General features: G+C 45.5%; 1 protein-coding gene across 3 annotated transcripts in view; it reads right to left on the bottom strand.

Moving 5' to 3' along the window:
* SYNDIG1 (synapse differentiation inducing 1) overlaps positions 1-17,262 on the bottom strand; it is a 195,768-nt gene that overhangs the window by 122,176 nt on the left and 56,330 nt on the right. For all 3 annotated transcript variants that reach the window (XR_002726599.1, XM_023193467.1, XM_023193468.1), the window contains exon 2: positions 1,726-2,283. Coding sequence is in view for 2 of the 3 variants with exons in the window: in XM_023193467.1 (XP_023049235.1) it covers positions 1,726-2,205 (480 nt within the window). In the remaining variant the exon portion in view is untranslated. The remainder of the gene's footprint in view (positions 1-1,725; positions 2,284-17,262) is intronic.

The following is a 17,262-nucleotide window of genomic DNA, read 5'->3' as shown; positions in this document are numbered from 1 at the left end:
TTGGTCCTCTTCCATGCTGCGATGCCCAGGCATCACGTCTTGGTCCTCTTCCATGCTGCGACTCTCCACTCCCTGCCAGTGGGCTTCCCAGGCTCCACTGGCTGGGGCTGCACTGAAGTTTCCCTCTCCATTTCTGATCCTCCCTCCTGACTAAAGCCGGATCTCTTGGCTCCTGGTTCTCACTGAGGTCTCTAATCCTGATCCTCTGGTCTCCTTGGCCTGTCACTCCCTTGCAATTTCTCCGGCCTTTCTATCAAGCATGGGTCCCATGGTTGTGGGTCTGATTCGGCTCCAAACTTCCTCTCTCTTGCTTTCTCCTGCCTCCTCCACCTTCCAGGCAGAGTACACCTTGCCAAGAGAGCCTCACCTGCTAAAGATGGTCCCACATGGCTGGAGAAAGTCATGGAGCCCTGGGTCTGACCAGATCTTCACACGAACTCATACTGCAGCTGGGCAGTTTCTCCAGGAGTCTTTTCTAGAATGGGCACTTCCCCCAGTTCACTGCTCTAGACTGTCTGCAATCTCCTCACACCCCAAGAGCTTCTCTGGCTGTGCTGATACTCAGCCAACACGAACCCCTCCTTTCCTTCCTCTTCAACCCAGAGTGCTTGAAAGTTTCCCTTACCCCACCCTTCTCTTCTCTCCCAGGCCAGCATGCGGACTTCTTCTGAGAGGCCAGCTCTCACACATACGTGCTTGGAGTACAGCTCCTGCCTCCCCAAGACCACTCCCCAGCCGCCAGCCGCGATCCTGAATTTTCCACTCTGAACATTTCCTCTCTACTTACAAAAACGTTCTCACCTACCTTAGTGAAAAACAGACATCCCCTCCCCCTTTGGCCACACACTGCCTCTGAAGGTCAGACCTGTTCGGCGGTTTCCTCCCCCACCAAACTGACGGAAAGCCTGGCCCAAGTCTCCCTGACATCCTGTCCTGGGAAAACATCCCTGCCCTCACTGCAGCAGAAAGTCTTGGAGCGCATGGGCAGCAAACCGCTAGTCCATGGCCTGCAGCAGCTGCTCTCACCCCGTCATCCAGTGCTGCCCTGGGGGGCCAGCGTGCCACATACTCAGCAACCACTGTGCCTACCATGCTATATCCAATGTGCAATGTGCACATCTCTGGGCATGTAATTCAAATGCTGTCATCTGCCCTCCAGTCCTCTAAAAAAGTCAGCTTATCTTCCCTTTAGGCTATCAGTACCTACACTTTCTTCCAGCATGGTTCAGCTCTACCAACAATCTCTCAGTAGTAACCGTGGAATGCAAAGTCAAGGAACCACAGGTGACAGCAGAAACACCTCCCAAAGTGTCTCCCATCCAGTACATTTTCAGCCTCATGTGGCTCTGGGATCAAGCATTCCTCCCTCCTCTTGTCAATGACCTTTCTGTCTCATGGGATGAGGGACAGCAGGGAAAACTGATGTACCCACCAGCACTGCCTTCTGCAGCCCCATCTGACAGCCATTACCTGGGGTCATCTCATACCAGAATCACTGCTGAAGTGTCCCTGGCTTTCTGTTAATCTAAGTCTTTCCTCTCCTTCTATCTTCCACAAGCATTCAAGAGTGAAGGGCACCAAGACTGCCTTTGGTTTCTGCATTTTTGCACACTAGTTTCATTCCCTAATTTCCGGGCTACAGTGTATAGGCATTCATGGTTCCTGCCCACTCTAGAATCCCCATCACGCATTCCTAGAGGGCCCCTGACAAACTCATCCTCTAACCTCCAGCTCCTGGAACTCCTCCTCCTCCTCCACATCGTAGGACAGGGTATGGATTTTTATGTCATCAGCTGAGAGGTCGATGAACTTCCCATCGGGGTACTCGAGGCTGTCTTTGGTGGGTGACCGGTCCTCGATGAAGGTGGTCTCGCAGCAGTCAGTGGCCACACCGTCCCCCCAGGAACGCAGCACGCCCTCTGAATAGAGGATGATGTTGGGCCTGTAGCGGGACTCCACCGACTGCTGCAGGGTGTTGGGGTCCAGCAGCTGCTGCACCGGCTCACTCCTGCTGCTGTCCAGGCTGGCCGGCACTGGGCTGGGCCCCACCCGGTGGCTCTGGTACTGGGGCGCCGGGTAAACAGATACCAGACCATCTCTGCTCTCGGCCATCAAGTTTCTGGTGTTAATTAAGCCATTCCTCTTGCCAGCATCACTGATTTTACTGTGCACCAGCATGCTCTTCTGTTCAATGATGCCATCCATGGTCCTCTCTCTCTGGCTAGGCGTCAGGCTGGTGGGCTGGGCACGTAGGTCACACTTGTCTCAGGGAACCCATTTCTCCTGGAGGAGGAGAAAACAGAGATGAGACAAGAGAATCACACTTAAAAACAAGCTAATCACCCAGACCCACATTGTTTCAGACTGTATCAATCAGCTGATAAACACATAGTAACTGTGAGAGATAGACAAAATGCAGTCCTACCTATTCAGTGAATGTTAAAAAGGATCTGTTGGGGTAGCTAGCCAGAGGTAGCAGAAATTGATTACCTGAATCTCTACAAAGTCTCTGCTTCCAAATGAAGGAGACTGCAGGAGCTGGCTCCCTTGCAGCCTAGAGGAACCTTTGATTGCTAGCAGACATCCTGAAACCCACGGGTAAACGCAATCACATTAGCATCCGACAAGTCCATAGGAAAACAGAACTGCAAATCTGTAATGGGGATTAGCTCTTCCCAGGTACATGGCTATTCATTCAAGCAGGAAATTATGTGATTGCAATAATCCCTACTTAGTGATGATCTTGAGGCGTCAAGTCCCAAACACGAATCCGCTACTGAGGCATCTTGAGATAGGCACAGCTTGGTCTCTTAGGGTGCTCTCTACAGTTTGTCACTCAGAATTTGCTGAGAACCGGCAGCATCAGCACCAGCTGGGAGCTTGTTGGAAATGCAGAATCTTGAGTAGCACCTGCATCTACTAAATCAGAATCTGCATTTTAACATGATCCCAGCTGATGAGTCTGCACATTAAAGCTGAGGAGGTGCTGGGCTACAGTGTATAGTGCAAGTTTTGGCCTGCTGAACAAGTTGGCTTGATTTTATAACCAATTATTTACTAAATTTTAAAATGTACTCAAATTGTATCAAACAGGTTTTTACAGAACAACTTTTTTCATATTGAAGTGAATTTTTTTCAACTTTGAGTACCATAAATTATGATACGTATGAATGAAAGGTATCAAAACTAGCGAAATTTTATTTCTGTCATTGCCACATCCTTCGCTATCTCTTTCAACACAGGCTGGTTTGTCATATATATTGTCTTTGCTTCATAATTCCCATTAACTCATTTCCTTCCATGTTTGCTGGTACCCACTCCCACCTGCTTAGAGCGTTTCCCTGGGCCTCAGTTCATCCACTCAGAGATGAAACTGGGTTGATGGGAGGAGACAGAATGCCTCTGATGAGGCTGCCCTCTGGGGTTATCCACATGGCTCTGCACCAATGCACTCTGGAGTCTTGCCCCAGAACGGTGCTACTGTTCTTCCAATTCCCTTTATAACTTTTGTGGGATTTTTAAAAAAATTTTTCTCAGTTGATGATATTCAGAACCAGTACCTAGAGAGATGAAAGCCTCCTGCCTGACCCTTTATTTCGCATAAGCAGGTCTCTACCATGTCTAAGATGCTCCTTCTCTTGACCAAATGTTTTCTGGGCTGCATCAACCACTGAGTTCCCCGTGTCATCTTCTTATAAGACTTGGAGTCTGGTTTTGAGCTTGGCAGAGCTTTAAATGCATCACTGGCCAATCATGCCCCACCTGCTTCTTTATCGAGGAAGGGAGCTAGACGAGACAAGATGAAGACGGGCCTCTGTGGCCTTGCATTTGAGTTCCTAGTTCTTAGTCTCTTTATCACCATTGTAAGAACTCTGCTGGGGAGTTACTAACATGCACACCTAACCATGAGTTGGGGTGCATATCAGGTGAATGGGAAAATTAAGGCATTGTGAAAGAAAAATAAAAGTCAGAAAGTAGGTATGCCACATATTCTATACAAATTTTATGTTTTATATATATATATATACATATATATATATATATATATTTTTTTTTAATTGGAGACTGTCACGGTATAAAGAATACTTTACTAAGAGTCAGGAGGCCGGGGATTCAGCCCTAGTTTTGCTACTAAATATCTGACTGTGGGCAAGTGGCTTATGAAAGTGGAATTATTAATAGGGTGCTTGAGCAAGAAAAGCTTTCAGGTCCCTTTCAGCTCTACGATTTTTTACATCTTAGTCCAAGAGTTCTGGGGTTTTATGGTAATAAATAAGAGATTTTTCACAAAATGGCTTCAGTGGTGAATTGTAGCAAACACTTAAAGAACTAATACCAGTCCTTCTCAAACTTTTCCAAAAAAACTGAAGAGGAGAGAACACTTCCTAAGTCATTCCATGAGGTTAGCATTACCGATACCAAAGCCAGACAAGACACCAGAGGAGCATTACAGACTCATATCCCTTATGAACACTGATGTAAAATGCCCAACAAAAATACTACTAAACTGAATTAAGTGGCATATTAAGGGAATCATATACCATGATCAAGTGAGATTTATTTCTGGAATGCAAGGAGGGTTAAAATTATGAAAATCAATCACTGTAATACACCACATTAACAGAACGGAAGACAAAGATATACGATTATCTCAACTGACATAGAAAAATAATTTAATGCTTTTCTACTAAGCATTTCTGGAAAAGCAATGATGCTTTTCTCTTTCATGGTAAAAACATGAAACAAACTAGGAATAGAAAGAAATTACCTCAACAAAATAAAAGCTACATTTGAAGTATCTGAAGAAATCCACAGTGAACATCATACTCAATGGTGAAAGCACCCATAAGATCAAGAACAAGGGAAAGATGCTCACTTTTCTCACTTTTATTGAACACTATACTAAAAGTTGTAGCCAGAGAAATTAGGCAAGAACAAAAAATAAAAGGCACCTAATTGGAAAGGAAGAAGTATGATCTCATATATAGAAAACCCTAAAGATTCCACAAAAAATCTGTTAGAACTAATAAATGAAGTGAGCAAAAAGTAGCAGGATAAATGTTAATACACAAAAATCAGCTGCATTTCTATACACTAACAATGAAGAATCTGAAAAGATAATTTTAAAAAATTTTAAAATTCATTTACAATGGCACCAAAAAGAACACAATACTTCAGAATTAATTGAACCAACGAGGTGAAAGACTGGTACAATGAAGTCATCAAAACATTGCCGAGGCAGGGGGTGGTGGGTCATGCCTGTAATCCCAGCTCTTTGGGAGGCTGAAGTGGGCGGATCACTTGAGATCAGGATTTCAAAACCAGCCTGGCCAACATCATGGTGAAACCCTATCTCTACTAAAAATACAAAAATTAGCTGGGTGTGGTGGCAGGCGCCTGTAATCCCAGCTACTCATGAGGCTGAGGCAGAAGAATTTCTTGAACACAGGAGGCAGAGGATGCAGTGAGCTGAGATCATGCCACTGCACTCCAGCCTGGGTGACAGAGCAAGACTCCATCTCAAAAAAAAAAAAACAAAAACAAAAACAAAAACAAAAATTGCTGAAAGAAATTAAGGAAGACATGAATAAACGGGAAGAGATTCCATATTCATGCATTGGGAACCTTGATTTTGCTAGGATGTCAATACTATCCAAAGTTATCGATAGATTCAGTGTGATCAATAGCAAAATCCCAACAATGTTGTCTGCAGAAACAGAAAAACCCATTCTAACATTCACATGGAATCTCAAGGAGCACAGGCTGGACTTAGAACAAAGTAGGAGTACTCGCACCTCCTGATTTTAAGACTTACTACAATGGCACTAGAATCAAAACAGTGTGATATGGCATAAATACACATATATGGACCAAGTGAATAAAATAGAGAGCCCAGAAATAAACCCTTGCTTATACAATCAAATGATTTTTGACAAGGGTGCCAATACCATTCAATAGGGAAAGGACATGTTTTTCAACAAATGGTGCTAAAAAATTGGATATCCACATGCAAAAGAATGAAGTTGAACCCTTACCTAATACCATATTCAAAAACCAATCCCAAATAAATCAGTCACCTAAATGTAAAATCTAAAACCATAAAACTCTTAGATGGAAACAGGGCAAAAGCTTCATGACGTTGGACTTGTCAGTGATCTCTTGGACGTGACACCAAAAGCAGAGGTAACAAAAGAAAAAACAAGTTGGACTTCATAACAATTTAGAAATTTTTGTGCATCAATAGACAATATCAACAGAGTAAGAAAGTAAGCCACAGAATGGGAGAAAACATTTGCAAATCATGTATCTAATAAGGAATTAATACGCAGGATATATAGAGAATGGCTAAAACTCAATAACAACAAAATCTGATTCAAAAATTGGCAAAGGACTTGAATAGACATTTCTCCAAAGAAGATATACAGAGGGACACGGATGCAGCTGGAAACCATCATTCTTAGCAAACTATCACAAGAACAGAAAACCAAACACCACATGTTCTCACTCATAGGTGGGAACTGAACAATGAGATCACTTGGACTCGGGAAGGGGAACATCACACACTGGGGCCTATCATGGGGAGGGGGAGGGGGGAGGGATTGCATTGGGGAGTTATACATGATATAAATGATGAATTGATGGGTGCTGACGAGTTGATGGGTGCAGCACACCAACATGGCACAAGTATACATATGTAACAAACCTGCACGTTATGCACATGTACCCTAGAACTTAAAGTATAATAAAAAATAAATAAATAAATAAATAAATAAAAAAGATGCTCAACATCACTAATAATGGGAAATGAAAATCAAAACTGCATATGAGATATGACCTCATACTCACTGGGATGGCTACTGTCTTTTAAAAAAACAGAAAATAACAAGTGTTGGTGAGGATGTGAAAAAACTGGAATCCTCGTGCACTGCTGGTGGGAATGACAAATAGTTCAGTAGCTTTGGAAAACAGTATGGCAGTTCCTCAAATAATTAAAAACAGAATTACCATATGGTCCAGAAATTCCACTTCTGGATATATACCAGAAGGAGTTGAAAACAGGGGCTTGAGGAGATATTTGCATGTCATGTTCATAGCAGTATTATTCATAATAGTTGAAATGTGAAAGCATCCCAAGTGTCTGCAGATGAATGGATAAGCAAAATGTGCTATCTACATTCAATGGAGTATTGCTCAGCCTTAAAAAGGGAAGGGAATTATGATATAGGCCACAGCATGGATGGACCTTGAGGACATTATTCTAAGTGAAATAAGCTACTCACATAAAGACATATGCTGTAGGATTCCATCAATATGAGGTACTTAGAATCATCAAAAGTACTCAAAAGTCATCAAAAGTGTGGTTTCCAGGGGATAGGAGTGGTGTGAGGAGTTATTATTTAATAGGTATGGAAGGAAAAGGGATGTAGAGATAGATGGTGGTGATGGTTACACATTATAAGTGTACTTAATGCCACCAAACTGTACACTTAAAAAATTGTTAAGATGGTAAATTTTATGCTAACATAATAAAAAATTAGAAAAACACAATTAAATGGAACTAAAATCAAACATAAAAAGAAGAGCTATCTATGTGGAGATTCATGCTAAAGTATTTACAGATGAAATAAAAGATGCACAGTCTGGGACTTGTTTAAAATCATCTGGATTGGAAGGAGAAGTGCACACCATACCAAGAAAAAAATACTGTGGGCTGACCACTGATCATCTCAGTTGGAATTCTCATCTGAAATTCCGTGACAGCAGAAAGTCAAGGAACCACAGGTGACGGCAGAAACACCTCCCAAAGTGTCCCCCCCAAGTACATTTCCAGCCTCATGTGGCTCTAGGATCACGCATCCCTCTTTTATCTTGCCAATGACCTCTCTGTCATCCCAGACCTCTCTGGGATGTGGGACAGCAGGGATCCCCGACGAACCCACCAGCACTGCCATCTGGAGCCCCATCTGACAGCCATTACCTGGGGTCATCTCTGACCATCTTTGATCACTGAAGGAGGAGTGTATACCATACTGAGAAAACAAGACTGGCAGCAGGAGTGATGAATGAAGGTATGTTGTATACCATACTGAGAAAACAAGACTGGCTGTGGGCTGACCACTGAAGGAGGAGTGTATACCATACAGGGAAAACAAGACTGGCTGTGGGCTGACCACTGAAGGAGGAATGTATACCATACTGAGAAAACAAGACTGGCTGTGGGCTGACCACTGAAGGAGGAGTGTATCATACTGAGAAAACAAGGCTGGCTGTGGGCTGACCACTGAAGGAGGAATGTATACCATATGGAGAAAACAAGACTGGCTGTGGGATGACCACTGAAGGAGGAGTGTATCATACTGAGAAAACAAGGCTGGCTGTAAGCTGACCACCAAAGTTGGCTGATGGGTGCACATGATCCATTATACAATCCTCTGTCCTTTCATGTGTGTTTGAAATTTTCTGTAATAGAGAGGTTTGAAGAAATCAACAGGCTAAGCTGTGCAGGGGAAGTGTTCCAGGCAGAGGCAGCAGCGTAGGTAGTGTTTGGGAAGCAGAGGAGGAGACCAGAGAGATAAAGTTAGGAGGGTGGGTCTCATTTAGGGGCTCTTAGTAAGCAACAGGCTTGTGGAAGAAAGGCTTAAGTGGGATGTGATTATCAGAGAGGCAGTTCAGGCAGATGGATGTGTGAAGAGCATGAAGAATGGGTACAAGGAGAAGCACAATAAGCACTGGCGATGTGGACAACTGACAAACGCGGTGGTCCTCTACTGCTCAACAGGCTTTCAGGCAATAAAAAGGGTGTGATGCCCCACAGGAAACTTTGGGGTCCATGATCCAAGAGAGCCCCAATGATGGTTCCTTGCTTTGTGTATTGTATTTGAAAAATGGGTCATGAAGGACAAAATGTGTAGCCTCATCCTGCAGCTGGAGGATTCCACATTCAGCAGCTCAGACCACAGGGTCCTCCCCGCGGGACATGGGGGGCCTGCGACTGCGCTGGCAGTAGGAGTGGCGAATGAAAGTGCGCTGGGGCTCTCACTTGCCCCTCTCAGGTACAGCCACTCCTCCAGGCTGTGTGTGGAATGCTGTTCAGCTTGGCTCACCTGAGTAAGCAGCAAGCACCTTCAAAACCCAGAGGATATTTAGGAAGGGCATACCCGATTTCTAACACAGAGGTGGCTGTGGTGCCTGAGGCTATCTCCAATATGCCTAGGGAGAGCTCCCGGCCACACAGACCGGGTGCTTCTTAGTGCCTTGAAGGAGCTGGCCCAGGGAGGCGGGTCTCCTGAGAGGGGTGGCGGGGTCTTTCTTGCTTAGAGAGTGTTTGAGGGACACAGCAAGACTCAGGATGCCCAACTCCTCCCTGCCTCTGGAGACAAATGTCCATTCAGAATTGGCCTCTGAGTGCACTGACACCCACAGGGATGTGGCTGCCCAGTAATTTCACTCGTGGCCACACTCAGACATCGCCTCTTTTTGGAGCACAGTTGGTCATCCGGGCTCCCATGTTGCCCAGCTCAGGCCTGGGTGACAGCACGGCCATGCCCCTCTGGTTCTGCTGGGGACAAGGCATCGCGGCTGCACTGCAGGCTCTCCCATCACAGCCATGATCTCAACCATCCTTGCAGTTCTGACCATGCATCCTGTACAATTCACCTGTTCCACTAGCACTTGATGACTAACGAAGTGATGTTTTGCTAACACCAGCCACAAATGAATCCTAAAATGTGTGTGTCAAGAACTTCATTGATGAAAACAAAACATGACTCTTCATCAATGAAGAAAAATTACTTGTTTAAGTCAGTACCACAGTGAAAGTTGTCAGAATCCAAATGGAGTCAGTAACGTTAAGAAAACCCTGACAAATAGAACCAGGGGAGGCCATGAAGAGCGGGTTCTCATGCTTGTATGCTTAATAACAAAACAAGACTACAAAACCCACAGCATTTTACACAAAAAAACACTTCTGCAAGGACATCTGCCCAGCAACTGCCCGCCCAGCCTCAGAGTGGTGTCCTCCGTGTTATTAATCTTTATAGCCAAGGATAATTATTTCAAAACAATTGTGTAATCTTCATCATTTTTTTTCATGAAAAACCTTTGTCTTCCTTTACCACCCTGAATGTGCACATGGTTTACTATGGCATGTGTGTTCCCACTGCAAAGCTTTATGCCCAGATAAACATCTTTTCTTTTAGAGAGCTTCTCTCTGTTTATGATTAAGGTTGACACCTAGAGAGATGTGTAATTTAAAAACCCATCGATCTTGGACTAAGTTATTAAACCCTAGTAGCTTTTCTTGATTTATAAATAAACCTTCCATTTAGGAAGGAACTATTCTAGCCAGAAATTCAGCAGCACTTAGGAGGAAAGCACATTGCTGTACATTTAGTGATGAGGTTTGGATTTTCATCAAGCAATTTCCCAGAACTTCCCTTTGACATGAAGAGCTACCCCTGTGCTCTCACCAGAAGGTATCTGCACACAAGCCAGCAGAAAGCATCAGCAAAGAACTACGGTCCTGCTTCAGAACTGGCAAGGGTTCCCATCTCATCCCTATCTTAACTCAAGGTAATGGCCTACTGAAACCAAGACCAGAACATCTAAAGAGCCACTGCTTCCTTACGGCTCTGCATGTTGGAAGTTTCCTAAACTTAAACCAGCAACCACCACCCCGCACACCAAGTGACAATCATCTCTCAACACAAGTGAAAACCATCCAGGGGTTGGTGACAAAAATACTCCAGCTGGGCAAAAGTCAGCTCTTCAGAGCAGAGGTGGCCTCAAGTCCTAATGCAATGTCACCAATAAAAGTTTCAAAACACAACTCCCTCCCTCAAACCCAGGGAAGAAAGGAAGCCCGTCCGTGTCCAGCCCCTACCACACCACGCACCCACCTGACAGGCACTTAGTGGGCACCTACCGTGTGCAGGCAGTGTGTAGTGCGTTGAGTGCGGGGGTGTAGCTGGGGACCTCGGCGACCACCAGCAGGGACCCTGCACGCAGCACAGGAGAAAGACAATTTTTTGAACGAGCACCACCGTGTGCCAGTGGGCAAGACAAAGCTGCCTTGAGGGGACAAACACATGGCACAATCACTTGTGAGGACCCGCTGATGGCAACCCCTGAACGGGTGAGGAGTTAGCCAGGGCCAGACCGAGGGACAGTGTTCCGGCTGGGGAAATTCCCGCCCAGCACACCGGGCCTTGAGGCAAAGGCCAGCAGAGGTACCTGTGCAGAGGCTCAGGAAAGAGGAGAGGGAGGGCACAGGCCCAGGCGGGAGCCCCAGGGCTTGTCCTGACAACCTCAGGTGCTGCGGGAAGTCAGGGACCCTGAACGGAGGGACCGGCTGAAGCCGTGGCAGAAGAACATAAATTGTGAAGATTTCATGGACATTTATTAGTTCCCCAAATTAATACTTTTATAATTTCTTATGCCTGTATTTACTGCATTTCTTATGCCTGTATTTTCTGCAATCTCTGAACATAAATTGTGAAGATTTCATGGACAGTTGTCACTTCCCCAATCCATAATTTCCTATGCCTGCCTTTAATCTCTTAATCCCATCATCTTCTTCGTAAGCTGAGGAGGATGAATGTTGCTTCAGGACCCTGTGATTGTGTCAACTGCACAAATTGTTTGTAGAGCATGTGTGTTTGAACAATATGAAATCTGGGCATCTTAAAAAAAGAACAGGATAACGGCGATGCTCAGAGAACAAGAGAGGTAACTCTGAACTGGCCACCGGTGAGACGGACAGAACAGAGCTATATTTCTCCTCTTTCAAAAGCAAATAGGAGAAAATATCGCTGAATTCTTTTTCTAGCTAGGAACATCCCTGAGAAAGAGAATGCGCCCTGAAGGTAGGCTTATAGATGGCCCCTTTCAACATGTGCAGTCTTTCATGGTCAAAGCGGAAGGGATGAAATAAGCCCCCGTCTCCCGTAGCACTCCCAGGCTTATTAGGAGGAGGAAAATTTCCTCCTAATAAATTGTGGTCAGACAGGTTGTCTGCTCTCAAGCCCTGTTTCCTGATAAGATGATATCAACGACAATGCGTGCCGAAACTTCATTAGCAGTTTTAATTTCACCTCATCCGGTGGTCCCGTGATCTCGCCCTGCCTCCATTTGCTTTGTGATACTGTATTACCTTGTGAAGTATGTGATCTCTGTGACCCACACCCTATTCATGCACTCCCTCCCCTTTTGAGAATCGCTAATAAAAACTTGCTGGTTTTACGGCTCAGGAAACATCACGGATCCTGCCGACATGTGATATCTCCCCCGGACACCCAGTTTTAAATTTCTCTCTCTTGTGCTCTTTCCGTTTATTTCTCAACCCAGCCGAGGCACTTAGGAAATAGCAAAGAACCCACGTTAACCATCAGGAGCAAGTTTTCCCGATACTCAGGAGTCCAGGTGGAATCTACAGGCTCCGGGGCCTTCCCTGAGTGCCTGACGAGGGAGGGGAGGGTTGGAGGCTGTGAGGAGGGAGCCCTTGTGCTTCTAGCTTAGGCCCTCGGATTTAGAGAAAGGGATGATGATAAAGTCACATCAGCCAGGGGGCTGATACAGTTTGGATGTCTGTGGGTTCCAAATCTCAGGTTGAAATGCGATCCCTTGTGTTGGAGGTGGCGCCGGGAGTGAGGTGCCCTCCCTAGGGTAATGAGTTCCCGTAAGAGCTGGTTGTTGAAGAGACTGGGACCCCCTCCTCTTTCTCTTGCTCCCCCTTCATCGTGTGATTTGCCTGCTTCCCTTCACCTTCTGCCATGAATAAAAACCTCCTGAGGCCTCACCAGAAGCTGAGCAGATGCCAGTGCTGTGCCTTGTACAGCCTGCAGAACCATGAGCCCAAACAAACTTCCTGTAAAAATAAATCATCCAGGCTCGGGTATTCCTTTATAGCCATGCGAAATGGACTAACACAGGGGCTGAATCTGTGGGTGTCCCACCTCGTGCCCTGGCTCCCATCATCCCAGGAACTGATGGTGCCATCATGGCTCACATACAGGTCAGGCCAGGCCAAAGGGGTTATGGCGCCTGGTGCAGCCTCAGTCAGTGACAGTGAGAAGCTGATGGATCAGCACCCAGCACCTTTGTCCTGAGGTGGGACGGCTCGGAGGCTAGTGTTTCACACTCCCCCAGGGCCCACCAGAGATCAACTTGCTGCATAACACAGCATTTGTCTAAGGACTTCCCTCCCTGGTCCTTGATTGGTGTTTCCTGGGATCCCCCCCTCTCCCACATTCTCATCCCCAGGCTTGTTTCTTGGGGACAAACCCAAGGCATCAGACTACTGTCAAAAAGCCTGCAAGGTGTTATCACAACTTCTGTATGGACAAGAAAGCTAAGCAGGCCAACTTGTATGTCTGTAAACCCACAGCTCTGTAAATATTACTAGATGACTGCAATTCGTTTCTGTGGTCAGAACTGGAGAAGGTGGTAAATATCTGCCTTCACAGATCCAAGCAGAAACCACCAGAAAGAGCTGGAAGCCCTCCAAGCCTGCAAGGAGGAACGTAATGTGCCTACATGGACGAACACTTCTTACAACAAAAATTAGAAACAGGCCAGGACAGTTAATTCTTTCTGCAAACATATAAGCTGCCTGATTGCAGGGAGAGCACGTCTTGGTGTCCTCAGTTCTCTGGAGATACTCCTCAGTACTCACTGGCATTCTGGTTCTCCCGAGCAGTCTCAGAAGGTGTAGTAATCTAAGTCTGCCCCTGAAAGATGGATTCTCTCCCATGTGCTGGGGAACAGTTAGCTTTCCTGGCTTCTGAGGCCCAGGAGAAGGAAGACTCAGACCCACCAACCCCTTCCCAAGAAAATGACTGCCCCAGCAACCTCCAGGATGCGCCCTGGTGGTGTCTTTTGGATTCCACAAGGTCCTAAATCCTAACAGTGGTTGATCTAAATGCAGATAGAAAAGATGCAAAGAGAAATAGGTGGAGATTGAGCCCAGGCGTTTCTGACTCCAAGCCTTATAGTCCTCATGAAGCAGAAGACCCCAGGTCTCTGCTGGAAAGCTGGAGAAACAGCTCAGGCTGCGAAGCTGTGCATGGACGCTCACGGCTGAAAGGCTGGGAGTGCAGGAAGATCCCAACTCTGTTGCTTTCTTTAACTTTGATTAGTATTTTCATTCATTTTTTAAAATAATTGCTTTAGTGGGATATCATTTGCCTGCCATGAAATTCATCCAAATTTAAAGATGTATAATTGAGTGAGGTTTAGTATATTCACAAAGTTGTGCAACCCTCATCACTGTCTGATTCCAGAACATTCCTGTCACCCCATGCCCATGATGTGGTTCCTTTCCCCAGCCCCTGGCAAACACTGATCTACCTTCTGTCTCCACGGATTTGCCTATTCTGGACATTTCATGTAACTGGAATCATACACTATGTGGTCTCTCATGACTGCCTTCTTTCACTTGACATGATGTGTTTGAGGTCATTTCTTCTCATGGCGGGATAATACTCCACAGTACGGAAGCACTGCATTGTGTTTACCTTCACTGTGCTTTCATTTTGTGGGGAAATGGTGGTTGCTATCCTTTAGCTCTTGTATAATACGGGGCTAATTATGATTACAGCTCTTTGGCTGAATGGTTGATAAGACAGTGTGTTCTTTTTCTGGCAGGTATACAGTGAGAATAAAACTATCTTAAAAACAAAGCCCTCAGTGGGTACCTCTGGGATGAGAGAATGGCATTTTGTGTATGGCCCGGAACACAAAGTGACACCATAGTAGATGTTCTGGAAGCAGAGGCAGGGTCTCGGAAACATTAGATGGACCAGACAAATCCCGTTGGAGGCAGCCTCTGTTACCCACTGATGGAAGAAAACGCTGCAGGCTGGGCCTGCTTACTCACTGCGAAATAGAAAAACTCAGTCCCCTAAATACAGCAGATGCTCTTGCATGCTGAGCGTCCCATCAGAATAAGCCAGCACACGCAGAAGCCACCTTCCCCACCAGAAATGGGATCTGATAAATTTCATGCTCAGCCTGCATGCAGTACACACAGCACACACCTTCCGTGAAGAAGCCCAGCCTGCTCCAGGGAGAATTACGCATTGTAAAAGTGACAGAGTTATACATGGGCCTATCCATGAAGAAATTAGGATTATTCATTACAGGTAGCATTTTTTTTTTTTCAAATTTGTCTCTAATGTTTAATAGATGGTTTTGCTCTGAGGAATTGGCTAGAAAAAAATCCAGTGAATGTTTTGGGAACCAGTATTGCAAGTGCAATTATTTTCAAACAAATGCATGAATAAAGAAATACAGAAAAACTGGAGTATCAAAACTTTCTCTTACTAGTTTTCCTTTATATCTGAACCTGCGAGTAAGTCTAGATTTTTTAAAAAGTCTATGTCTCGCCCACCCTACCACCCACCCATCTCCCTTTCTTAAATATACCTACTCCTTTCACAGAATGACTTAAAGATCTGCACTGTTGGTTTACGATTTGTTACTGTATGGAGCGGAAGGAACTTCACAACATAGTATTCCATGTCCATCCCTGTGTTGCTAATTAGAAACCTCAAATGCCAATTATATTGTGCAGTATCAGTCACATTTAACATATAAGACCACCTGTGTAGCAGCCTCTCCAAGTAGAAACAGAATGAAGTTGGCTATCTATGCAACTGAAGGAGAAAATAAAACTAATTGCAGGCCAGGCGTGGTGGCTCACACCTGTAATCCTAGCACTTTGGGAGGCTGAGGCAGGAGGACTCCCTGAGCTCAGGAGTTCAAGACCAGTCTGGACAACATGGTGAAACCCCATCTCTACTAAAATACAAAAAGAATAGCTGGGCGTGGTGGCACGCGCCCATAGTCCCAGCTACTCTGGAGCCTGAGGCAGGAGAATCGCTTGAACTCAGGAGGCAGAAGTTGCAGTGAGCAGAGATTGCACCACTGCACTCCAGCCTGGGCGACAGAACAAGACTTCTGTCTCCAGAAACAAAAACAAAACCAACGCAAAAAACCAACAAAACCCCCCACAAAACTAATTGTAGTTTCATTTAGCCAGAGTGTTTGGCATGTTTGACAGGTATGGCTGCTCTTGACCCTTCTTATACAGCTCGGTTTAGCAAGGCATTAGGAAGGCACCGGGGGCTGGGTCTTTCCCAAACCCTAACACTGTTAGAAGTCTTTTGTGTAAATAGCAAAACTTCCCTACTGCTAAGCGAATGATATGTGTAATTCACCAAGGCCCAAGTGTAGAGAGAAAAGAGCTGCTTGCAAATCCTCATTAAAACAATTAAAATTTGCCTTTAGCACAAACACACAGAAAAGCCTGTGATTTGGCAGTGGAGAGAGTTAATGAAGCATTTGGGACTAGATCAGTTATTACTATTTAGCATTTAAATGGCACATTACAATTGCAAAATGCTATATCATCCTATATATCATTTTTGGTGGCCTGGGACTTCCTGTTCACAAAGCCAACCCAAACTTCTGCTGGTGAGTGATGCTTTGCCATAGCACAGCACCACTGGGACACAGTCCACAGGAACTCCAAATCTGATTTATAAGCACTCAGACATGTATAGCAGATATGATGTGATTTTGGAAACAAGGAAACCTTTCAGGCCATTGCTGCTTTTAAAAGCTGTGCCAACTCCCTGTAGCTTTGTGAGTCTCTGCTTCCTTTTTAAGGATAATGTGGAGGGAGGCAGCTTCTTCCTGTGACGCTGCCATGTCCACCATTACCAACTCCACCACCTTCACCATGACCACCGTCTCCATTATCTCCACCATCACCACCACAAGCATCACTACCTTCACTACCCCATCACCTCCAGAACTTCAATCACCATAACAATCAGCATCACTGCCACAGTCATTGCCATAATCACCACCACCAGGAGTACTGTCATCATCATCACCACTCTCCCCACCACTGACACCATAACCAGGAGTACTACCATCACCACCACCATCACCATCCCCACCACTGACACCATCACCGTGAGTACTACCATCACCACCACCATCACCATCCCCACCACTGACACCATCACCGTGAGTACTACCATCACCACCACCATCACCATCCCCACCACTGACATCATCACCGGGAGTACTACCATCACAACTACCATCATCATCCCCAAGACTGACACCATCACTGTGAGTACTACCATCACAACTACCATCACCATCCCCACCACTGACACCATCACTGTGAGTACTACCATCACCACCACCATCACCATCCCCACCACTGACACCATCACCAGGAGTACTACC

The sequence above is a fragment of the Piliocolobus tephrosceles genome, chromosome 20 (assembly GCF_002776525.5).
Source record: "Piliocolobus tephrosceles isolate RC106 chromosome 20, ASM277652v3, whole genome shotgun sequence".
In the NCBI taxonomy this organism is placed as follows: Eukaryota; Metazoa; Chordata; class Mammalia; order Primates; family Cercopithecidae; genus Piliocolobus; species Piliocolobus tephrosceles.
The sequence above is the reverse complement of the archived record's forward strand: the minus strand, read 5'-3'. Positions and strand labels throughout refer to the sequence as shown.